Source organism: Podarcis filfolensis (genome assembly GCF_964270895.1).
Source record: "Podarcis filfolensis genome assembly, chromosome: 2".
Taxonomy (NCBI): domain Eukaryota; kingdom Metazoa; phylum Chordata; class Lepidosauria; order Squamata; family Lacertidae; genus Podarcis; species Podarcis filfolensis.
The window spans coordinates 11,449,755-11,475,155 of NC_139605.1; the positions used below are offsets into that span (position 1 = coordinate 11,449,755).

The window sequence follows — 25,401 nt, forward strand, 5'->3', positions numbered from 1 at the left end:
AGGAGGGGAAAAACCATGTTAAAAGTACACAGTACAGTGGTACCTTGGGTTACAGACGCTTCAGGTTACAGACACTTCAGGTTACAGATTCCGCTAACCCAGAAATATTACCTCGAGTTAAGAACTTTGCTTCAGGATGAGAACAGAAACCATGCTCCGGTGGCGGAGCGGCAGCAGGAGGCCCCATTAGCTATAATAATAATTTATTATTTATACCCCGCTGGGCAGCTTCCAGCAAAGTACAGTGGTCTGTTAAACATTAAAAGCTTCCCTAAACAGGTACCTCAGTGGTTCCCTAAAGTGGTACCTCAGGTTAAGAACAGTTTCATGTTAAGAACGGACCTCCAGAACGTATTAAGTTCTTAACCAGAGGTACCACTGTAACTTAACATAAGTAAACACTCCCATTTCAAGGAATTAAATCATTATTTTTAACAAGGGATGGCGGGAATTGGAGTCACAGTTTCCCTACCCCTGATTTAAACCCATACCGATGGGTCTGCCATTCTCCTTACAGCTCATTGCCCAGAACTGGCCACAGCACACAGGTTGCGGTCAGACTTGTGCGGGGATATAATGGAAGTGAGCACTCAGTCATGGCCTAATTTTGTGTCGTTCTTCTCTGTGTGTTCCAGCAGAACATGAGCAAAAGGGGACTGATGCGGGGAAGAAAGAGTACAGGTGCTCTTGCTGTGAGAAAGTCTTCACCTGGAGATCCCACCTTGCCAGGCACGAGAGGATCCACACAGGAGAGAAGCTCTATCGCTGTGCCGTCTGCGAGAAGAGCTTTTGCCAAGCGTCACACCTCGCCATCCACGAGAGAATCCACACAGGAGAGAAACCTTATAAATGTACCGCGTGCGGGAAAACCTTCATCCAGAGCTCGGCGCTTCTCAGGCACATGGTGCGCCACACGAGCGAAAGAGGCCATAAGTGTCCGCACTGTGGGAAAAGCTTCAGGCGGAGGTCACAGCTTGTTAGGCACATGCCTAACCACATAGGCAAGAAACCATACGAATGTGCAGCGTGTGGGGAAACCTTTGTCCAGAGCTCAGCTTTTTTTAGGCACATGATGCATCACACTGAGGAAAATGGCTTCCAGTGTTTGCACTGTGGGAAAAGCTTCCAGTGGAGGTCACACCTTGTTAGACACATGCCCATGCACACTGGTGAGAAACTTTATAAATGTTCATGGTGCGAGAAAACCTTCACACAACTGTCCGCTCTCCCTATACATGAGAGAATCCACATGGGGGAAAAGCCATATTCATGCTCCACCTGTGGGAAAGAGTTCATTGCTAGAGCTCACCTTGTTGTACATGAGAGAAGCCATACAGGGAAGAAACCCTATAGTTGCGCCTCCTGTGGGAGAGGCTTCAGCAACACATCATGCCTTGCCAAACATCAGAGAATCCACACGGGCGAGAAGCTGTATAAATGTTCTCTGTGCGGGAAATGCTTTGGCCACACGTCGTCTCTCACGAAACATCAGAGAAGCCACACCGGGGAGAAGCCGTACCGATGCTCAGACTGTGGGAAAAGTTTTGTCGACAGCTCAAAGCTGGCGAGGCACAAGAGAACCCACACAGAGGAGAGGCCCTACAAATGTGCCGTCTGCGGGGAAAGTTTCAGGGAGAGCTACCACCTTATTAGACACGAGAGGAACCACGCGGGAGACAGGCCTTATCTGTGCTCAATCTGTGGGAAAAGCTTTGTTAACAAATGGCGCTGCAGTACGCACGAGAGAACCCACACAGGAGAGAAACCGTATCATTGTGCGGTCTGTGGAAGAAGCTTCAGCGATCCATCCAATCTTCTTAATCATCAGAGAATCCACGCTGGAGCAAAACTGTATAGATGTGATATCTGTGGGAAATGCTTGAGTCAGAGAGAGCACCTTCTTAATCATTATAGAACCCACACCGGGGGAAAACCCTACAAATGTCTGGACTGCGACAAGAGCTTCATTCAACGAATTCAGCTTCTTGTTCATGAGAGAACCCACTGCAGAGGAGAGATTAAATGAAATGTCAAGCCTGTTCTGCAACTAGGGCTGTGATACCTCAAGAACTCCCCCCACCCACCCAAACTTTAAGACCAACCTCAGAGTTCTTGCATTTTACCCTGCCTTTGTGGGAGGCAGGTGCAAGAGACAGGGCCTTTTTAGTGGTGGCACTCAGGGCCAGCTCCAGAGGGTGGCAAGATTGGGCATCTGCAAGGCCCCAGGACCAGAGGTCCCTCTGTGCTTAACAGGTCTACTATTTCTACTTTGCGCAGAGTACAGTGGTATCTCGGGTTACAGACGCTTCAGGTTACAGAGGCTCCGCTAACCCAGAAATAGTACCTCGGGTTAAGAACTTTGCTTCAGGATAACAGAAATCATGTGATGGTGGTACAGCAGCAGGAGGAGGCCCCATTAGCTAAAGTGGTGCTTCAGGTTAAGAACAGTTTCAGGTTAAGAACGAACCTCCGGAACGAATTAAGTTCTTAACCCGAGGTACCACTGTATCCAAAAAGAACAGAACTCCCAGTTTGTATGTCCTGTCTCTCCAGATGAGAGGGGGAGCTCCTGGGGGGTGTCGTTTTGAGGACACCCTCCCCCCCAAAAAATCCTGGAGCCAGCAATGGTGGCACTGAAAGCGTGGCAATCCACAGTTCTTCCTCTCCTGGGTTTACCACCTACACGAATGGTCTCCCTTCAGTTAACTTCAAAGTATGTTTCAATTTCCACTTGCACCAGGTCAAAACCAGCGGAACACAGCTTTACTCTGGAGCAACATTAGCAAGCACTTAGTGCTTGGGATACTGTATAATTGCTGTAATAATAAAATAAGGGCATTGGCTGTATGAGGTCAGCCGGAGACCGTTTTTCTTCTATATTATTTTTAAACCCAGGCATCGGGGATATTCTAAAATAAAGAATGCTTACCAAAGGATAACAAAACGAAACAAAAACGTTAGTGAAATCTGTGGTGGTTCTGCATGGCCCAGAGCGCTGCCACTGCTCAGAATGTGTATTTTTCAAACTTTGGCTTCTACAAATCATAGAATAGCAATGCAGGGATCTTGGTTACAGCATCACTGACAGATGGCTATCCAACCTCTGTTTGGAAACCTCCAAGCGGCAGTGTCATGGCTGAAGGGTTGAGGTTTTAGACAATGCCATACTCGATGGGTAGGGGAGCAAGTGATGTGAGCCTCTCATCCACCATGGTAGATCGCAAGTCTATTTGATGAGCTTTGACTCTGAGAAGCTCTGATCATCCCTGGCAACAGAATCTCAACATAACAGGACCTCTCCCTGGCCATGACGAAGTAACCAGTTTACACACTTGCGTGTGAAAGAAGAAGAAGAAGAAGAAGAAGAAGAAGAAGAAGAAGAAGAAGAAGAAGAGGAGTTTGGATTTGATATCCCGCCTTTCACTCCCTTTAAGGAGTCTCAAAGCGGCTAACATTCTCCTTTCCCTTCCTCCCCCACAACAAACACTCTGTGAGGTGAGTGGGGCTGAGAGACTTCAAAGAAGTGTGACTGGCCCAAGGTCACCCAGCAGCTGCAGGTGGAGGAGCGGGGACGCGAACCCGGTTCCCCAGATTACGAGACTACCGCTCTTAACCACTACACCACACTGGCTCTCAAATAGAATAGAATAGATGCTAATTTGAGCATTATGCTATTGTTTGAAGCAGGGGTTCCCAAAGCAGGCGGTATCGCTGGATCAAGTCCCATCAGTTTCGTTGAGTTTTTTAAACTAAATACTTGAATTTGGATTTGGAATAAATGTGCAATTAATTGTTGCTGCTGTGAATTTTATTGTGCTTTTATTTGTCTTCCTTAGTGGATCGCGCAAACCGCTATTCTTAACAACGCTTTTTATACGGTTGGGGTGGGGTGGGGACCAGTGGGAACAAGTTTATAGAAGCAGGGGGGCGGGGTGTTCCAAAAAGTTTGGGAGCCAACTCTGATTCCATAAATGCAAATAAAATTTGGATTCCCAACTGCAGGTTGTATTGAGGGAGCATCTCCTAATCCACAAGACACACCCCTTAGCGGTGGTATGGCCATATAGAGAATAACGTGTTTATTTTAGCACATTCTTGTGACAAATCCCAATATAGGACAACCACGTCTCTTGCAGCGACTGATGGAGACATTTTGATGCCTCAGCTGAAGCAAGAAGTGGTGCACTCCCCACCATCACCCACTTTAAGGAGCACAGTATCCAAACTGGTCTTGCCATTATAGCTTCTGAGGCTGAGGGGGTGGGGGTGGGAACTGTAGTACAAAATATCTGGAAAGCACAAGGTTGGCAGATGTTACTGGGTTGGGCTGGTCTTGCATCATGCAAGCAAAGCTCGGAATAGTCCATTGTAGAGTCGGAAAGGACCCCAACAAGCATAGCTTATGATCAGCAATGGTGGGAACTGCAGCACAGTGAGATCTGGAATCTCAGTAGTAGTAATAATAGTAAATAATAATAAATTTTATTTATACCCTGCCCTCCCCAGCCAAGACCGGGCTCAGGGCGGCTAACACCAAGTATAAAACAATTGATTAAAATACAACTTAAAAACAAGATTAAAGTACAGTACAACATTAAAATGCAGCCTCATTTCAGTAGAAACTCAAATCAAAAACTTTTGGGGGATGAAAACATCAAATCTTCACCAAGGCCAGCTATCCAGTAGTAGTAGTAGTAGTAGTAATAATAATAATAATAATAATAATAATAATAATAATTTATTATTTATACCCCGCCCACTCAGTGGCTTCCAACAAAAGATTAAAAATACATTAAGACATCAGTAATTAAAAACTTCGCTAAACAGGGCTGCCTTCAGATGTCTTGTTAATGTGAGATAGTTGTTCAGTGGTTTTCCATCGCTGGGTCTCTGCCTTTTTAAGGTCAAAGCAAGTTGCTGGGGCAAGCCAGTCAGACAGGTGGCGATGAAGAAGAAGAAGAAGAAGAATTCCCCTGAGCAGCAGGGCTTGACCATGGAGCCGCAAAGGCCACAAATCTCCCCCACTGTGACTGCCCTATTCAAATTACAGCAATGATTTCCAAATTTCCATTTACCCATGCAAATTAGTATTTGCAAATCTGTGCCCTCTTTTGTCCTTCTCTTTGCTCCCAGTTGGGGTGTGTGTGCTGCTGAATTTCCTCTTTGGCGATGCACAAATGCGGCCGCCCCCCCTCACTCCCCCAAACGCAACATCACAAAAGGCAAGTGTGGGCAAAGTAAGGGCACAAGCGGATCTTCGCCGGTTGCGAGCGCGCATGCTCGTGCCAGGAGCGTGGGGGCACGTCCCTGTATCATAATAAGAGTTAGGAAAATTTTTCTCTCTCCTCTCTCCCCCCCCCCCCGATTTGCAGTTTATTCAGTCTATGTGGCCTGTCTTCGTCGTCGTCTCTGTGACCTCTCCAAAAGGGGACCCCCGTTTGGCTTGAGCTGCTCGGAATTGCGCCGCAAACACCGCGATGTAAGGTACAGACTCCCCAAGCAAAAGCCCCTTTTGCGCCCAGCTCTCAGCTGCCTGGGAAACTCGGGGGTGCATCAACTGAACAAGCTCCTTTCTGCAACAGTAAAACCCTCCCTATAGTGAAATTTGGAAAAGACCAGGACAAAATATATTTTAGGAGCCAGATTGGGGGTGGGGGGGAGCCGTTCACATTCCTAGGGACTAGCGGCTAGGCTTCAAGTTCATCCCATTTCAGTATCAGCTTTTCTTTTTCTTGTCTGGCATTCCTCTCCCCCCGTTCCTTGTTTCCCCGGCTAGATTTAGGGGACAGAGGAAACGAGACCTCTTCAATTGCACCCAAGGGGTGCAATCTGACACCTCGATTTTTAAAACTATTCCTTCCTTATGCTCCCGCACAATGTAGTTCTCCTTCGGGTAGGTCCTTTGGTCCCTAAAGGGGCATTGGACTGCATTTCCCATCAGGCCTCCCTCCCTCCCTCTCTCTCTTTCTCTCTTTCTTTCTCTCTCTCTCTCTCTCTCCAACCCACCCCTCCGTGGTGCGGCAGGATTGTTGTAGGAATTTGCAAAGTTCCTTTGTAACTTACCCCATCGTTCTGATTGGCGGAGCCAGCAGTCCCCGCCTCTCTAGGTGTGCAACGCGGCAAAAAATAAATAAATATGAAAGTTGTGGTGCCTGAAGGAAGCCCTGAAATCCCAATTCTCTCTTGTTAGGACAATCAGACCTTTTAAGCTGAGATCTTCCCCAGTTTGCCTCTGTATGCTGAAATTGCTTTAAATATGTTTTTATTGTTTTATCCTTTGTTTGCCACCCTGGGCTCATCAGGGAGGAAGGGTGGTATATATAAGTTTAATAAATCGTAGAAGTGGTGGAGTTGATAGGGGGTTTCTGCAGTCTTTCGTTGCACTGTTAAAGGCCATGGCTCTGTGGTGAAGCACAGAGCATCTCCCTGTGCTTCTTGTGGCATCTATGATTCTACACCTTGGAGGTCCCAAGTCCCAAGGTGGTTAGATTGGTCCCAACTAACGGCCTCGGCCCAGTATACCTGAAGGAGCGTCTCCACCCCCATCATTCTGCCCGGACGCTGAGGTCCAGCGCCGAGGGCCTTCTGGCGGTTCCCTCATTGCGAGAAGCAAAGCTACAGGGAACCAGGCAGAGGGCCTTCTCGGTAGTGGCGCCCGCCCTGTGGAATGCCCTTCCAGCAGATGTCAAAGCGATAAACAACTACCTGACATTCAGAAGACATCTTAAGGCAGCCCTGTTCAGGGAAGTTTTTAACGTGTGATATTTTACTGTATTTTTGGTTTTTATGGAAGCCGCCCAAAGTGGCTGGGGAAACCCAGCCAGATGGGCGGGGTATAAATAATAAATTATATAATTATAATTATAACTAGGGCCAGGGCCTTTTCAGTACTGGCCCCGACTTGGTGGAACGCTCTGTCACGAGAGACTAGGGCGCTGCGGGACTTGACATCTTTCCGCAGAGCCTGCAAGACAGAGCTGTTCCCTTTGGCCTTTGGTTTGGACTCAGTCTGACCCTTATGTTTCCCTCCCCTTATGGTTTTGATCTATGGGCTACTATTAAAATGAGTCTGCATTTTAAATTATATTTTAGCCTGTATTTTAAATTGGTTGTTTTTGTTTTTTGTAATTTTACTGGTGTTAGCCGCCCTGAGCCCGGCTCTGGCGGGATATAAATAAAAAATTATTATTATTATTCACCCAGGAAGGACAGGGGAAAGACTGAATCATAGGATTGTAGAGATGGAAGGGCCCCACCGCCCAGGCCTAGCTAGGTGGATAAAAAAAGGAACATGACCTTGTATAAGGAAAGCTTCCGATCTTCCAGCTGATTTGTAAAAAATGAGGCACAGAGATTAAGTTTCCTTTGAATCTCCTCCCCCAAACGATGCTTCATTTTGCTTTACGGTGAGAACAGCCCAGACTCCAAGACTTCAATAAATCATGAAAAGTCTCAGTGGGAGGTTCTCGGATGTGCACAAACCACTGGGTCATTACCATATATTGGAGGAAAAACAGCTTTTTATGAATGGCAGGCTCCAGTCCTGTACACACATTAACACATATATACTGCTTGATATTTTAAGTATAGTAAGCCTGCAATTTACATTACGTTTCAGGGATCAGGCTTGGGGGTTTCAAGCACATAAAACAAGGTCCAGTCTTCTGGGTCAGGAAAAGCCTGGGCAAAAAGCTAAGTCCTTGCAATATATCCCAAGTAACTGTTAATTATTTAACTCTAAGTTTGCATGCATTTGATTGCACCACACCATAGCCTGCTTTACAAACTATGGCTTACTGTACATGAGAAAGCATGGTGTTCATCTTTTAGTGAGGTGAGGTAGGATTTAACAGAATCATAGAATTGTAGACTTGGAAGGGAACTCGAGAGTCATCTTAGCCCAACCCCCAACCCCCCGTCCTTATTATAGTTGCTGGATTAGCATTTTTAGGATATATTTTTTTCATTGCATTTTTCCTGTGTAATTTTTTTTTAAATCAATTATCAAGTTCTGTATTTTGTAGATCTGTGAGCCGCTTTGAGCCATCTTGTGGAAAGTGATCAATAAATATAATTAATAATAATAATAATAATAAAATGAGCTAAGGTAATGCTTCAGGGATCTTTTCACACTAGGGAATGTACAGGTCATGTTTGTGTTTCCTATATGTATCTGGCTGACCCCTGTGGAACAGAACACAGGACTGGGACTCTCCCGGTGCAATGGTGCAGCCATTCCCTATTCTTTGCTCCTACAATCTGGTAATTCGGAGATATACTGTCACTGGCCCTGGAGGCTCCATTTGGCTTCTTCAAGTAGCACTGAGCCTCTTGGGCTTGCCGATCAGAAGGTTGGCGGTTCGAATCCCTGCAACAGAGTGAGCTCCCGTTGCTTGGTCCCTGCTCCTGCCAACCTAGCAGTTAGAAAGCACGTCAAAGTGCAAGTAGATAAATAGGTACCGCTCTGGCGGGAAGGTAAACGGTGTTTCCGTGCGCTGCTCTGGTTCGCCAGAAGAGGCTTAGTTATGTTGGCCACATGACCCGGAAAAACTGTCTGCGGACAAATGCCAGCTCCCTCAGCCAGTAAAGCAAGATGAGCGCTGCAACCCCAGAGTCATCTGCGGCTGGACTTAACTGTCAGGGGTCCTTTACCTTTAGTAGCTGCTGACAGACCTGGCCTCCAGCCTTTCAAACATTTCCTGGTCCCGTTGATAAGGCAATGCCTCCTTTCTCATTCTGAACTCGGGTGAGGGTCTGCTGCAGTTTTGCGCATCAGCTTCCGATTTCTCACCCGCAACACCCTCCGCTCCTGTTAGGCTGCCGTCCTAGATGCAGACAAGGGTTGCGCTGGTCGGCTGAGAAGGCGGTGGGTTGCTGGGGGGAGAAGTCTTTGGGGCCGCCACAAATCACGTTTCTTGGCTGTTGGATGACCAGATGGTCCCCAGCTCCTGCCTTGGGACCGAGGAGAGGGGAGGAGTTTGTCCTTCGGAGTCCTTTCTGCTCAATCCGGCGGGGTTGAGCTTCCTATAGGGACAGAACCAGAGCAAAGAGACAACAGATCCCCGAGAGGGGAAAGAAACCCCTCGATTCCCGAACTTATTTTGCATCCGGACTGGCGCGCGCTCTCCAGGACGCAGTGAGTGGATCTGGGCTGGACCAGTACTTTAGATGTGGGTGAGAAAGAAAGAAAGGCGAAGGAAGAGGAGGAGTTTGTTTTGTTTTGCCGTGGGAACAGAGGGTGCCAGCATGCAGTAAGGCAGCGAGAAGGGACTTGGGTAGGTGGGCAGGGAAATGGGAGAGCGGGGGCCTCGGCCTTCGTATTCCCAGCGACTCCATTGCGCCGGAGACGGTGCGCTCTTTCCGGCGCTGCGCAGGGTCTCCAAAGAGACCACGTGCAACCCAGGCAGCGGGGCGCGTTTAGGGTGATGCTGCCTCGCTGCCTTTCTTTGGCTGCGAACCCATTTAAAGCACATAGACCCCCCCCCAAGAATCCCGAGAGGTGTCCCTCACATAGTACAGTTCCCAGCATCTCGGCCAACTACAGTTCCCAGGTTCTTTTGTTTGTTTGGTGGGTGGCACGCGCTTTAAACGGACGGTGGGTGTGCACAGTCTTTGTGGGTCAAGGCGGAAGAGGGCTGCGGATGGATGGATAGCTGGGCGGTCCTTCCTGGGAATGTTTGGACCTGCATGCGGGGGGCGGGGTGGCTTTTGAAATGGGAGAGGTGATCTCGAAGTGGGATGCGAGCTGTTTGTTGTTTTTGTTTACTAATGGAGAGACCGCCTTACGCCTTACATGGGGTCACTAAATTCTACGGGAGAGAAGTTCTGAAAATAGCAGAAGCAACTGGGAGCAGGGTTCCCGCTGTGGCTGCTGCTTCTGTTTTTGGGGAACACCCCTGTCTGGAGATGACAGGTGCCAACTATTTGTAGTTTCTGGAAACAATCGGAGACATTTTTGTCTCAACAAGCTTTCGCAGCTAGATATAGATATAGATATATATGGTCTCTGCCTTGGGTGTTTATTTGTCTTCTTTTAAAACCTATTTTAGGTTGCTTTAATTATATGCTTGTAAATTGCCCTAAGATTTATGCAAAAGGAAATTCATGCAGTAATAAAAAAAATGTATTTTATTAACTGAGGTGATGTAGGCATCCCATAACATAAGCTCACGAACCAAATTCAGCTATTAAAATACTATGTCTAAAATGCTGAATGGTATTATAGACTAAAGACACAATCAAAATACAGATTTATATATTTTTTGATGCTAAGTCAGGGGTGGGAAAGCTACAGCGGTTGGCATGTTTTTGGACTCTAATGCTCATCATCCCTCACCATTGATTGGGCTTATTTCAATAAATGAACTCTTATAGCCCATGGCAACTGCAGCTTGTATTTAGCTCTGTGGCTGTTGTTTTCCTTACCTGGGTTTTATCTGATCCTGGGGATTTGAGTTGCACCATGCCAATACAGTGGTACCTTGGGTTACATACGCTTCAGGTTACACACTCCGCTAACCCAGAAATAGTGCTTCAGGTTAAGAACTTTGCTTCAGGATGAGAACAGAAATCGTGCTCTGGCGGCGCTAAAGTGGTGCTTCAGGTTAAGAACAGTTTCAGGTTAAGTACGGACCTCCGGAACGAATTAAGTACTTAACCCGAGGTACCACTGTACTGGTCATTGATGGAAATAAAGAGAGTGATTGATTGCATTATGCTTGCAATTTTAAGCATTATCTTGTAAGCAAATAAGGTGGTGTCCAGCTAACATGCCCCACAGCAAAAGGATATCTGCTTGAACAAGGGGACTCCCCCCCCTTTATTCTTCACCCTCCCCAGATTTGCTCTGGAGGGTTGGGGGGTAAACCCCCATAACAGATAAAGGGAGAGGAGGGGAGTCCTGTTGCACAAGCAGAAACCCTTGTGCTGACAGGCTTACTTAACGCTAAGTCTCATACAACCCATGGCAAACACATTCTCCAAATGAGGATCCTTATGTAGCCAAAACAGCAGCATCTACACTCAAGGGGGAGGTTTTCAGCCAACTTGGGTGAACACCAAGGTTTTCAGAAGCACAAAAGAAATTTTTTGAGGCAGGAACTTGGAGAGAGGGACTTGCTGGGATCTAAGAACTGGGTCATTTTTTTCTGCCCAGTATTTCATGGAAAGAGTTCGCTGCTTAAATAAAGGGAGGGAGAATCACTCCTGGAGTTTGTAGTTCTCAGATTAATGCCCTTAAATGATGCCATGAAAGGAACACATGAAGCTAATAAATGATGCCATGAAAGGAACACATGAATTCGAGAGAATACATTTTGTCCACCCATCTGCATATTGCTTTTGCTGCCAGTGATTATATAGGGTCTGTGGGTCACTATGTCTTTCCTTCGAAACATTGTTTCTAATGCTGTGTAAGTGTGCTTGGTGTGAGCTCGGCTGCATTTTAGCTCTGCAAGCAAAGCTGGTTGAAAATCAGGCGTTGCACAAAGCCTGACCGGACAGCAATGTTGTCTTTCAGATGCCAGTGAATTTCAAAGAGGTTGTGGTGCATTTCCCCGGCAATCAAGGGCCTCTGCTGGATCCAGATCAAAGAATCCTGCACAACAGCATCATGCCGGAGAATGATGGGGATTTGGCCTTTCTGGGTAAAGAGCCCTTCATCCTTTCTCAGTAGATATCTGGGTAGTCTTAGATGTAGAATTACTTCTGTTTGCAACGTTCAGTGGTGTGTGTGTGTGTGTGTGTGTGTGTGTGTGTGTGTGTTGACGCTTAGGGCAGCCCAAATGGCACTGCAAACAAGGAAGGAGCTATTGGCAGGCTCAGGGGACCCCCAAGACTTGCAGAGAAAAAGGCATTGGAGTAGGTAAACTGAGGAGGGGACCCTAAAACAACCCAATGAGGACTGAGCATGCTCAGTAGCCACTGAATGCTTACCATTTGAGGTGGGGGTGGGGACATCTCAGGCGTGGGCGGGGCCAGAGGCAAAGGTGGACACAGCAATAGATGTAAATTTTGCCTTTGTGTCATAGGCACAAAGTCTCACACCCCACTCTTGTCTTCCAGCCAGGCAGACAAGAGACATTATCAGAGTTTAAGGAGACAAAACGCTTGATGAGTGTGTGAAGGGAGGGGAAGTTGCTGGGGAGGGTCCTGAGGGCCAGATAGAAAGGCTTGGAGGGCCACATTTGATCTCCGGAGGCCCAGGGTTCCCCATCCCCTAGATACATCTTGTCTTCTGGAATCATAGGAACACAGGTGCCAAATGTCACTTTTCTAGATTTATTTTATATTTTTATAATGATGTTCCAGCCTTGTTTTCTCATAAGAGACTATCAAACTACAGTGGTACCTCGGGTTACATACGCTTCCGGTTACATACGCTTCAGGTTACAGACTCCGCTAACCCAGAAATAGTGCTTCAGGTTAAGAAATTTGCTTCAGGATGAGAACAGAAATCGTGCTCCGGCGGCGCGGCAGCAGCAGGAGGCCCCATTAGCTAAAGCGGTGCTTCAGGTTAAGAACAGTTTCAGGTTAAGAACGGACCTCCGGAACGAATTAAGTTCTTAACCCGAGGTACCACTGTACTTGGTCAGTGCTCAGCTCTAATGTGGTCCAACGCACCTGTGTTATCACAGAAGTATCCATGGGGCATTTCATGCCTCTTACTTAAAACCCAGCGCATGAAACTGTTTGGAAAGCAAGCCAGGACAGTTTATGAACAGAAGGTGCTAAACAGCCCCACTAGGAGTTGCCTGGGTGACTCAGAAAGTGATCTGTGCCATTCTATGTGTATTTACTTGGATGTAACTCCCACTGAGTTCACTGAGGCTTATTCCCAGCGAAGTATGGGGTGTGTGTGATTGCAGACTTATTGCGACATGAGCTTTCGAAAGCCACAGCTGTATCCTCCCGACTCATTTCTGCTGTCCTCTTCTTTTAATTTGATTTTATTGGCTTCCTACTACAAAAGCAATTACAAAACATTTGCAAAACATTTTGCTAACTTTAAGCAAAGTACAATTTTTAGAAAAAGAAGAACCGGCTCTCGGGAGGGTATAATACAAATGGTGTGTTTTTGTCAGCCCATAATAATAGGATGAAGGACGCGGGTGGCGCTGTGGGTTAAACCACAGAGCCTAGCACTTGCCGATCAGAAGGTCGGTGGTTCAAATCCCTGCGATGGGGTGAGCTCCCGTTGCTCGGTCCCAGCTCCTGCCAACCTAGCAGTTCGAAAGCACGTCAAAGTGCAAGTAGATAAATAGGTACCGCTCCAGTGGGAAGGTAAACAGCGTTTCTGTGCGCTGCTCTGGTTCGCCAGAAGCGGCTTAGTCATGCTGGCCACATGACCCGGAAGCTGTATGCTGGCTCCCTCGGCCAATAAAGCGAGATGAGCACCGCAACCCCAGACTGGACCTAATGGTCAGGGGTCCCTTTACCTTTAATAATAGGATAGACAGGTTGGACCAGGCAAATAGTTTTGATTTAAGTTTTCGCAAATAACTGAAATACGTTTGTTTACTTTTGGAGACATACCACTAGTTATAAACCATTCAGTTATTTCCCTCCCAAATCTCCTGACTCATTTCTGAATAAGCATCAGGTCATGATTATCTGTTTCTTCTAACAGGTGATGGGCAGGCAGACGTGAACGAAGAGGATATGCAGATGCAAAGTTCTGAGCAAGACAAACCAATGGGGCCATCACCGGGATTAGCAGCAGAAGCAGTTTCCCAGTGCCTTGAGAGAAGAGAAACTGTGCTAAATCATCGCAGGGCTGAGAGGCAGCTGGACCACCACCTACCAAGGAGAATGGCTAGTGCCATTCCTAGTGGGGGTGGCCCCCAGGATCTTCGCAAAGGCCCAGCACGAAAGCGAAAACGCAGATCTCAGGGCCCAAGGACGTGCAATGAGTGTGGGAAGACCTTCGCTCAGGCCTCGAACCTTCTGGCACATAAAAGAATCCACACAGGCGAGAAGCCATATAAATGTGTGCACTGTGGGAAAAGCTTCACCGAGCGGTCCAATCGTAACAGGCACCAGAGGACCCATTCCGGAGAGAAACCGTATCAGTGTGTCGACTGCGGGAAAAGTTTTAGCTTCCGATCAGACCTTATTAGACACGGGATTACCCATACAGGAGAGAGACCATATAAATGTTCGGACTGTGGGAAAAGCTTCAGTCACGCCTCCACTCTGATTAGACATGAGAATATCCATACAGGAGAAAAGCCCTATTCCTGTACAGACTGTGGGAAAAGCTTCACGCAGAGCTCATCCCTTCTAGCACATAAGAGACTCCACACTGGAGAAACGCCTTTCCTGTGCCCCGTTTGCGGGGAGAGCTTTAACTGGAAGTCGCACCTTGTCACACATAAGAGAACCCACACAGGGGAGAGACCATACAAGTGTGCAAAGTGTGGGAAAAGCTTCATCGAGAAGTCGAAACTGAATCGACACCAGAGAACCCATCTGGAAAAAGAACTTTACGAATGCGCAGAGTGTGGGAGAATTTTTAGCATCCGCTCCAACCTCCTTCGGCACGAGACCGCCCACAGAGGAGAGAAATCGTTTACGTGCTTCAGCTGTGGGAAAAGCTTCAACCAGTCGTCAAAGCTGATGAGGCACGAGAGGATCCACACGGGAGAGAAACCCTACTCCTGTGCCGACTGCGGGAAAAGTTTCAGCCAGACCTCTGAGCTCCTCCGACACGAGAGGATCCACACGGGAGAGAAGCCATATAAATGCGCCATCTGTGGGAAGTGCTTCAACCGGAGGTCACACCTGAACACCCACGGGGCGACCCATGTCGGAGGCCAACCTTACAAATGGCCAGACAACGGCGCGAGCTATGAAAACGGTTCCCTCCTTGTGGCAAACGTGAATCCGCCCAAGCAGTTCTATGCGGGGAACCAGTCCTATAAATGCTTAGAGGGCGAGAAGGACTATGGTTGTGGCTCCCTCCTCGTCGCAGGCATGAATTCGCACGGGCAAGCGCATATAGAAGGCCAGCTGTACGAATGGCCAAACACGGAGACCAGCTACAGTCACTGCTCCCTTCTCATTACTAGCGTCAGTCCACAAGAAGGAATCCATACGCAGGAACAGACATACAGGTGTGCGGACAACGACACGAGCTGCAGCCGCGGTGGCCCGTTTTATCTAACCGGCGCAAATGTCCATGAGGGGATCGTTGCGGGAGGTCAAGCATATAAATGCCGGAGTGGCAACGAAGAAAGCCACAAGGGTCCCTCGCTCCTTACAACGGACGCGGGCAACCGGAGAGAAGAGAAGGTGTTTAAGTGTTCTGAGTGCGGGAAGTGCTTTAACTGGAAGTCGCACTTTGTTAGGCACAAGAGAATCCATACGGGAGAAAAGCCGTACTGCTGTCCAGACTGTGGGAAAAGCTTCAATCGGAGGTCGCACCTTGTCAGGCATGGGAGGACTCACGCAGGACTGAGGCCGTACGCTCAGGCTGAGGGGGAAACTTTGGTTCAGAATCTGGTCATCTCGAACCCAAGTGAATCTGCGCCTGAGGGAAACGGTATAAACACACAGCCTTCTCACACTGCATTACAGACCGGCGAAGTCATGCGGGAGACAAACCTTATGACTATTCTGTGACATACCTTATTGCACATTAAAGAACCCAGGCGGGGAGGAAACCTATGGCAGGGGAACTTCCCGTTGTGCATCATTTCTTGCTAGACACAGGATACACGCACAGGGGAAACTATGGCTTAGTTTACACCAAGAGTGGAGGAGATGGTTAAGGTGTTCCTAGACTGCTAGTACTTAAGTTGCCCAGGAGAGGACCATAAGATTGTTTGAGCATCTGGCTGTGTGATTGACTCCAGCACATGCACACCCTATGTAAATGCGGCACTATACTGCACAAGCATGTGTGATCTTTGCGTACAGTGGTACCTCGGGTTACATATGCTTCAGGTTACATACGCTTCAAGTTAAAGACAGGTGGCGCTGTGGGTTAAACCACAGAGCCTAGGGCTTGCTGATCAGAAGGTCGGCGGTTCAAATCCCCGTGACGGGGAGAGCTCCCGTTGCTCGGTCCCTGCTCCTGCCAACCTAGCAGTTCAAAAGCATGTCAAGTGCAAGTAGATAAATAGGTACCGCTCTGGCGGAAAGGTAAACGGCGTTTCCGTGTGCTGCTCTGGTTTGCCAGAAGCGGCTTAGTCATGCTGGCCACATGACCCGGAAGCTGTACGTCGGCTCCATTGGCCAATAAAGTGAGATGAGCGTCGCAACCCCAGAGTCGGCCACGACTGGACCTAACGGTCAGGGGTCCCTTTACCTTTAAGTTAGGACTGTCCATCAGTTTCAATAGGTCTGTGTCAAGTAGGACTGGCACTGATTACAGCCCATAATAATATACCTTCTGTGTTAAAAGCCTTTCTGGATACCAGGCGGATAATGTGTGAACTGACCTGTGCGGTTCAGGGATAGAGAATCTGCAGCCTTCTGAATGTTCAGTTATATCCACAAACATTCTTATAAATCATTTCACTTTTATTTACATAAATCCCTTTGCATTAGGCACATTCACACATTACATTGAACCACTAACAGGACAGTTGCTAAACTGTTTCCCTCCCCCACCCCAGACAGCTAATAATATTGTGAAATGGGAAATAATGGGTATAGAAAATGGTATTTTTATGCCCATTTCCAGAGAGCCAGTGTGGTGTAGTGGTTAAGAGCGGTAGTCTCGTAATCTGGTGAAGCGGGTTCGCTTCCCTGCTCCTCCACATGCAGCTGCTGGGTGACCTTGGGCCAGTCACACTTCTCTGAAGTCTCTCAGCCCCACTCACCTCACAGAGTGTTGTGGGGGAGAAAGGGAAAGGAGATTGTTAGCTGCTTTGAGACTCCTGAAGGGGAGTGAAAGGCGGGATATCAAATCCAAACTCTTCTTCTTCTTCTTCTTCTTCTTCTTCTTCTTCTTCTATTATTCTTGCAATATTTCTGCTCGCTCTGCCAAGGACATCAAAATGCTGCTTGTAGTTCACTTCTTTTGTAGTGTTAATGATTTTCTGCATTCCTTTCTAAACCTGCCTCTAGAATTGTATTGAAATATATTGTCTTCCAAGAAAGCAATTCTTTCACCACACAAGTCTGGACTCTGTGAGCTGATCTGTAATACAGGGCTTTAAAGAGGGGTTTGGGTTTTCCCCCCTGACAATTTTTATTAAACTTGTTTTAGATGAATATTTTAGATTTGTCCTGTGTATTTCTACAAAAGCATGACTTTTATTTATCGCCATAATCAAAGCACTTCACATTCAGGTAGGTCAGTAGTTAGCAGACCTATAAACATGTACGCAGTGATACCTCTCTCCTTTCAACTACTTTTTTTTTAAAAAGAACACTACAATCTTTCTGTACATGCCCTGCGCCCTCTGCTTTTGTCTTCACAACCGCCCTGAGAGGTAGGCCATGTTTAGAGAACATGACTGGCTTGAGGTTGAATCCTGACAAGACAGAAGTACTGTTTTGGGGGGATGGGGTGGGCTGGTCCTGAATGGAGTAACTGTGCCCCAAAAGGACCAAGTGCGCAGCCTGGGAGTCATTCTGGACTCACAGCTGTCCGTGGAGGTGCAGGTCAATTCTATGACCAGAGCGGATGTCTACCAGCTCCATCTGGTACGCAGGCTGAGACGCTACCTGCCCGCAGACTGTCTCGCAAGAGCAGTGCATGCTCTGGTTATCTCTTGCTTGGACTACTACAATGTGCTCTACGTGGGGCTACCTTTGAAGATGACCCAGAAACTACAACTAGACTGGTGACTGGGAGTGGCCACTGCGCCCATATAATACCGGTCCTGAAAGACCTACATTGGCTCCCAGTATGTTTCGGAGCACAGTTTAAAGTGTTGGTGTTGACCTTTAAAGCCCTAAACGGCCTCGGCCCAGTATACCTGAAGGAGTGTCTCCACCTCCATCGTTCAGCCTAGACACTGAGGTCCTGCACCGAGGGCCTTCTGGCAGTTCCCTCACTGCAAGAAGTGAAGTTACAGGGAACCAGGCAGAGGGCCTTCTCAATAGTGGCACCCACCCTGTGGAACACCCTCCCTTCAGATGTCAAAGAAATAAGTAACTACAGTATCGGAGTTTGAGAAGACATCTGAAGGTAGTCCTGTTTAGGGAAGTTTTTAATGTTTGATGTTCTATCGTGTTTTTAATATTCTGTTGGGAGCCGCCCAGAGTAGCTGGGGAAACCCAGCCAGATAGGCATGTGATAAATGCAAATCTGCCCTTATTCCCTTATGGGGAACTCAAGAGCCCTTTTGGTTTTTGTAGGTTCTTTGTAGGTTCTCCAACGGTCGGAGAAAATAACAGAGGCCAACCAGAGAATATTGAGAAGCAAAGCAGCTCGTAAGCCTGATCTTTATTGCAGCAGGGTGCCCCCTCACAAGCAGGAAAGGAGGAGGACCTAGAACCCAGGTGTGCCTGCCCTTACGTAGACATTTTAAATTGCCCACCCTGGAGTCCAAGACCACCCCCAGAAACATCATACATACATCACAGAAAGGGTGTAGCCCAAAACCACCACCCCAGATACATCATACCTACATCACAGAAAGGGTGGTCTAAAACAGAAATCTGAGTGCGTTTATGTTTCTCCTGTCTGGCAGATTATCTGTTAATGCTCACTTGATTGGATACCCTGGGGAGCCTGACCAGTCTTTTGTAATGATAAATACTTAGTTCATGAGCCAGGTCACAGGCTCACCCTATTCATGCACAGACATACCCTTAGGACAGGATTTGTGAATGAAGAGACAATCGGGAGACTTTCCCATTTCCTTCAACCTTGCAGAGAAAACATTTGGTAAGTTTGAGAGTCAAAATGGTTCCAGGGCTGTTTTCCTGTGCTGCTTTTGTGGCAGAGCAACGATTTGAACCAGGGCTCACCCCAATACCCCTTCTGCTCTATTTGAAGTTGGAACTGGGGTAATGTAGAACAGATGCTACTCCTGTTTCTCCTCCGTATTCAAAAGCGTGTTCACAAGGGCATGTTTAGTGCTTGGCGACCCACCAATGAGCCCCTATATCGCCTCTAACCAAGCAGCTACGGCAGGTACTCAAGTCCTACCCGCGCCTGCATCTGACACCGGGGACAACTTTTCACCAGCGAGTAAAGCGCGGCCACAACAATCGATCACGCACACGCGTCTGCACAAACACACGTGCACACGTGCCCGCATCCTCCCCACCCTTGCAAATTTTAGCCCTGTCAGGTTGTTAACAGGACACCCTGCAGGCGATCCTCCTCTGCTCGCCAAAAACAGAACCCTCTTTGTCCTCGCCCACGTTGTGGAGTAGAGAGGCTCCAGGAGAATCTGCTTCTAAGTGAGGGCAAGAGAAGGGGGCGGGAGAAGGGCGGGGAAAGGCTTCGGTTGCTGCTACTGAGCATGCGCACACTCCCTTTGAGCATGCTCAGTGGCATTTGGTCTTCGCATAGGTAAATCCGCGCGCGCCTGGAGGACTTGCTTCCTCTGCGTTGCAAAACGCTTCGCTCTTTTTGTCGTCGGGGCTGCTTCTCGGCGGGCACAGGTAGGCGTCTGCTGGTACAGGAAAGGGGAATGGGGTGTGTGTGTGCTGAGGCTTGCTGATTTTGCTAGGGAGCCAATTCCCTGCTTGGATTAGGCCTCAGAGACATTCCTGTCTGTCTATGCAAACTTCCCCCCGCTTTTTTAGTGAAAGTTTATTTTCTGGGTTCCTTCCATCGTCTCCTCCCTCTTTGCATTTCTTGTTGCTCTTATTCCGGAGAAAACATGTGGCTGTAGTATAAATCTGCGTCCCTAACTGATGCAGTTAGTAACTTGGCAGAGTTTGCTCCCCTGAAACTTTATTGGGAATATTAAGAAGCCTCCAGTGGCGCAGTGGGGTCCGTGTGTCTGCCTGTGAACCGAGAGGATTTGTGGCTTGATCCCGCTCAGGGATGGCTGTGGGCAGGATTCTTGCACTGCGGGGGGTGGGGTGGACTAGAGGACCCTATGGGTCCCCCTTCCAGCTCTAGAATTCTGTGGTTCTCTAAGGGCTCCGTTTGTTCCTAGGAGTCTGATCTAGAATGCCATGCCATAACCCTATATCTTCCACCCGCTCAAATTATATTTAGATTGTAAAGAGTTAGGGCAGGATTCTCCAGTTGCTTCTGGAGATGAAAGGGACCTCTTGGTGTTTGGAGGTGGGTGAAGGGTGTTGTAAACAAAAATCTGCCCTTTTTTGCCTTATGGCGTACCCAAGAGCTCATATAGAGTCCTTACGTAGGTTCCCTATTTGTAGGAGAAAATAACAGAGGCCAGCCAGAGAATATTGAGAAGCAAAGCAGCTAGTAAGCCTGATTTTTTTTGCAACAGGGTCCTCACTCACCACACTGCAGGAGGGAGGAGGAACCCAGAACAATGGTGTGCAAGCCCGTATATAGACTTTTGAAATTGCCACCCTGTAGATCAAGACCACCCCCAGAAACATCATACATACATCACAGAAGGGGTGTAGCTCAAGACCACCACCCCCAGACATCATACCTACATCACAGAATGGGTGGCCTACAGCAGAAATCTTAAGTGTGTTGTTTACCTCCTGTTTGCCAGGTTATCTGTTAATGCTTACTTGATTGGATACCCTGGGGAGCCTGGCCAGTCTTTTGTAATGATAAATACTTAGTTCCTGAGCCAGGTCACAGGCTCACACCCTATTCATATCTTAAATGTGCCCTTAAGACAGGATTTGTGAGGAAAGAGACAATGGGGAGGTTTCCCACTTTGACCTTGCAGAGAAATAATTGAGGTCAGTTTGGGAATCAAAAATGGTTTCAGTTCGGTCTTCCTGTGCTGATCTATGTACCTGCTTGGTTGGTACACTTATGAACATTTAACATGTATCTAAGACCTCAAAATTCCTATCACAAGAGCTACTTGAAGGCTTTGCAATACTGTATAGATAGAAGGAAGAGAAAGGGAGAGAGACAGACAGACACGGGAGGGGTGGTGGTAAGGGGCCCAGCCATAAGAGAGAGGAAAAAAGGAGGGTCACAATGTTTTCTGAATTAACTTTCTTCCTCTCACAGGAGGTGCCTGGTTCCGAGAGTCTTCTGCTGCATTGGCTTGACAAAGAATGGCTGCGGTGGAGACAAACCAGGTGCGAGAATTGTTTGAGATAGCTGAGGATGAGTCTCATAGCAAGTCTGAAAATGGAAATAGCACTTATCTTGGGGGCCCTCCAGAAATCCTTTTTATTGTGCGTGCATGATGGTGGTGGTTGTTGTTGTGTTGTTTAGTCGTTTAGTCGTGTCCGACTCTTCGTGACCCCATGGACCAGAGCACGCCAGGCACTTCTGTCTTCCACTGCCTCCCGCAGTCTGGTCAGACTCATGTTTGTAGCTTCGAAGACACTATCCAACCATCTCGTCCTCCGTCGTCCCCTTCTCCTTGTGCCCTCCATCTTTCCCAACATCAGGGTCTTTTCCAGGGAGTCTTCTCTTCTCATGAGGTGGCCAAAGTATTGGAGCCTCAGCTTCAGGATCTGTCCTTCCAGTGAGCACTCAGGGCTGATTTCCTTCAGAATGGAGAGGTTTGATCTTCTTGCAGTCCATGGGACTCTCAAGAGTCTCCTCCAGCACCATAATTCAAAAGCATCAATTCTTCGGCGATCAGCCTTCTTTATGGTCCAATGATGGTGGTGGTGATGATTTATTAAATTTGTTAGTTGCTTTGACTTGCCCAGGGCAACCCAAAGCGACTTACGACCAAATAAACAAGACAAATAACAAACCGCACCAAGCAAGCATTAATAGCACGCTGGGTAGCAATAATGCTCAAGCCTTAGCTGTTCACCTTAGCTTTTTTTTCTCTCTGTTTTTTTTTAATCACACCTCCTTCAGCTCCCATCTCTTCCAGCTCCTCAGCTCTAATAGAAACTGCTCCCCCCCTCCATAACAGACAAGTATCCCCTCCAGCTGACAAGTTAGCTCCCAACTACTATTGCTGCTCAGGATTGCAGAATTATGTCAGAACAAGGCCTTAGACTCTGTCGCAGAACATTTTCCCACCTCAAAAACAAACTCCTATCTATATCTATACCTGCATCTCTCACACAGAGAGCATTTCTTCACAGAACTCATAGGCCATGCTCTTAACTCCTGTCCTATCGTGATTCCTTTTGTAGATGTAGTTTGCTCTAGATTAATTTATCTATTACACTTATATACCATCTTTCCTGCCAAGGAGCTCGAGGGGCTGTCCATGGTTCTCCTCCCCTCAGTTTCGTCCTCACAACTTTTGGGGGTTGGTCATTCACTTCTAAGAAAGCTCTCTGAAAGAGTTTCTGCTCTCTGTATGTGAAGTAGCTTCCGGAAGCTGGCAGAAAAGCCTGGATTGTTTATGCGTGTGCAAGGTGATTGACTGTCATCTTGCGCATGCGCAGCTTCTGGAGCTACAGCTGTGAGAAATCTTAACATTCTTCATATCTTCTGCTGCAGCTAAGTTGTACCGCTGAGAGGGCTCAGCAGCCGTTGCAGACTAATGCAGTGGTTTTCAACCAGTGTGCCGTGGCACCCTGGGGTGCCTTGAATGATGGTCAGGGGTGCTGCGGACAACACAGGCCTCTGTCCCTCTTTCCTTCCCTCCCTCCTCTGATGCCCTCTCACATATCTGCCTCCCAAAGGCTTGCACATCTGTATATTGAGAGCCAGTGTGGTGTAGTGGTTAAGAGCAGTGGACTCGTAATCTGGCGAACCGGGTTCGCTTCCCCACTCCTCCACCTGCAGCTGCTGGGTGACCTTGGGCCAGTCACACTTCTCTGAAATCTCTCAGCCCCACTCACCTCACAGAGTGTTTGTTGTGGGAGAGGAAGGGAAAGGAGAATGTTAGCCGCTTTGAGACTCCTTCGGGTAGTGATAAAGTGGGATATCAGATCCAAACTCTTCTTCTCTTCTATTGCAGCAGCCCTGACTACAAGCTCCCCAGGTGAACGGTGCCTCTGGGGCTGACCAGGGGGTGCTGGTTGCCAGGAGCTGAGGCAGCCTTGGAGTAAGCAAGCAGGCAGGCAAGGGAGCCCAGTCTGCCAGTCCTTGCTGTTGGGAATAATAATAGTAATAATAATTTATTATTTATACCCCGCCCATTTGGCTGAGTTTCCCCAGTCACTCTGGGCGGCTTCCAATCTACTGTTAAAAATAATACAGTGGTACCTCAGGTTACATACTCTTCAGGTTACAGACTCTGCTAACCCAGAAATAGTGCTTCAGGTTAAAAACTTTGCTTCAGGATGAGAACAGAAATTGTGCTCTGGCAGCAGCGGGAGGCCCCATTAGCTAAAGTGGAGCTTCAGGTTAAGAACAGTTTCAGGTTAAGAACGGACCTCTGGAACGAATTAAGTACTTAACCCGAGGTACCACTGTACAGCATTAAATATTAAAAACTTCCCTAAACAGGGCTGCCTTCAGATGTCTTTTAAAGAGAAGATAGCTGCTTATTTCCTTCACATCTGAAGGGAGGGCGTTCCACAGGGCAGGCGCCGCTACCGAGAAGGCCCTCTGCCTGGTTCCCTGTAACCTCACTTCTCGCAATGAGGAAACTGCCAGAAGGCCATCGGCGCTGGACCTCAGTGTCCGGGCAGAATGATGGGGGTGGAGATGCTCCTTCAGTTATACTGGTCCGAGGCCGTTTAAGGCTTTAAAGGTCAGCACCAACACCAATGGGCAGGCAAGTGGGAGGCCGGGCAGTGAGGCTGGCGCAAGGCCTGCTTGGGTGCTGAAGGGGAGCCTTTCCACCATGCAGGTGTGGCAATGCCCTCTGCTGCCTCCCAAGGTAAGGCGCTGGCTTCATTTTCACCTTTGGCCAGTCTCCATTGGGCCAAGCTGGGGGCATCCTCTTCCCAGGCCCCAGTGTGAGGAGGCATCTCTCTTTGGGGCAGGGGGGCAGATCAGAGACCAGGAACAGTAGCAGCAGTTGCCCGGAGGACTCCCAAGGAGAGGGGAGAGGAGAGGAGGCTGGGGGAATACCCCACAAGGGAGAGTGTTTGAAAAAGGGTGAGAGGCTGCCAGCTCTGCGGGCAAGGGGTGGCGTAACTGGGCTCCTGAGCCCCACAGGGGTGCCGCAGACAGAATGTAGTCAGTCAAGGAAGCCGTGGACTCAAAAATGTTGAAAACCTTTAGACTAATGGTATATATTGCAACCATTAAGCTCATTACGGGCAATATAATTAAACGCCTGGGACACTATTGTGCTTGAGTCATTTGTTACCCCATCTGGGTGATTCTGCTCACCGACGCTGCATTTTTTTTACTCTCCTGGAAGTGCTGATGGGCGATGGGTTTATGGTGGTTTCAAATGCCACAAATATCTGACAACGACAACAATCTTATGAGGTAGGTTAGGCTGAGAGACAGTGACTGACCGAGGTCACCCAGTGAGCTTCATGGCTGAGTGGGGATTCGAACCCTGGTCCTAGGTCAACGTTCTAACCATGATGTCACACTGGCTCTCAGATCATTTGCAGGAAGCCTTTGGCCTTCTAGAGGTTGCTGAAATGGTGATGAAACTACACAAAATCCATTGCAAATCTCCCGGCTTTTAAGTGTGGCCCCAGGCCGGCAGTTGCTTTAAAAGTTTCCTTCTTCTATTATACCTCTATTAGAAGAAGGAAACTTAATCCATTCTGGAAGTCGGTTCCAAAACCAAAGTGTTTGGAGGTGTAATAGAATGATAGGAACCTTATGCCATATGTGGTGGTCATGTCTGGAAATTAAGAAATATTGGAATATGATACATGCGGAAATTAAAAAGCTAATAAAAACATCACATAATAAAAGAGCAAAATCATATTTATTAGGAATTTTGAATGGTGACATCCCGAATGACAAAATTAATATTTTCTTGTACGTGACAACAGCAGTGGGAATGTTAATAGCCAATAATTGGAAAGGAAATTACGTTCCAACCAAAGAAGAATGGCTGAATAAATTATGCGAATACTTGAAATTAGCAAAGCTGACTGATTTGATAAGACAAAAACCAAAAAATATAATCCAGAAACAATGGAAATGTTTAAATGATTATTTATGTAGACAAAGATTAAATGTAAGGTATTGGTTGTGTTTAGAGTAGATTTATGAAAGATTTAGAAAACGTATTGATTAGAATATTTGTGTGAGATTGTATGGGGAAAATACGGCATAACAGATACAATTTTGCTTAAAATGTATATAGGAAGTGCAGTGTGAGCAATGGAAGTCAGTCAATGAAATTTTATTGAGATATTTGTAGAAGAAATTTGGAAGAAATTCTTCCAACTTCTTTTTCTTATTTTTTCTTTTCTTCCTTTTTTATATATGTGTGCTTATCTGAAATATATATGTATATATTTGCAATATTTTGTTTA

General features: G+C 47.5%; 2 protein-coding genes across 3 annotated transcripts in view; both read left to right on the forward strand.

The window, feature by feature from the left end:
* The first annotated feature begins 9 nt into the window (after positions 1–9).
* LOC310756475 (uncharacterized protein) lies at positions 10–16,205 on the forward strand. Its single transcript, XM_083600626.1, has 5 exons — positions 10–64; positions 639–1,169; positions 5,373–5,479; positions 11,519–11,645; positions 13,628–16,205. The coding sequence occupies exons 1-5, from the start codon at positions 16–18 to the stop codon at positions 15,619–15,621; spliced, it is 2,808 nt and encodes a 935-aa protein (XP_083456752.1). The 5' UTR covers positions 10–15; the 3' UTR covers positions 15,622–16,205.
* Positions 16,206–19,453: 3,248 nt separating this feature from the next.
* LOC310756754 (uncharacterized protein) overlaps positions 19,454–25,401 on the forward strand; it is a 37,383-nt gene continuing 31,435 nt past the window's right edge. For both annotated transcript variants that reach the window (XM_083601423.1, XM_083601424.1), the window contains exons 1-2: positions 19,454–19,569; positions 21,089–21,159. In XM_083601423.1, coding sequence (XP_083457549.1) covers positions 21,136–21,159 — 24 coding nt within the window. In that variant the 5' untranslated portion in view covers positions 19,454–19,569; positions 21,089–21,135. The remainder of the gene's footprint in view (positions 19,570–21,088; positions 21,160–25,401) is intronic.

Excerpts from the sequence above, each read along its gene's own strand:
- LOC310756475 (XM_083600626.1), top strand. The coding sequence starts at position 16 with ATGTTAAAAGTACACAGTACAGTGGTACCTTGGGTTACAGACGCTTCA. Across the intron at positions 1,170-5,372 it reads ACACATGCCCATGCACACTG|TTTATTCAGTCTATGTGGCC; the intron begins GTGAGAAACTTT and ends CCCGATTTGCAG. Across the intron at positions 11,646-13,627 it reads TGGGGATTTGGCCTTTCTGG|GTGATGGGCAGGCAGACGTG; the intron begins GTAAAGAGCCCT and ends TTCTTCTAACAG.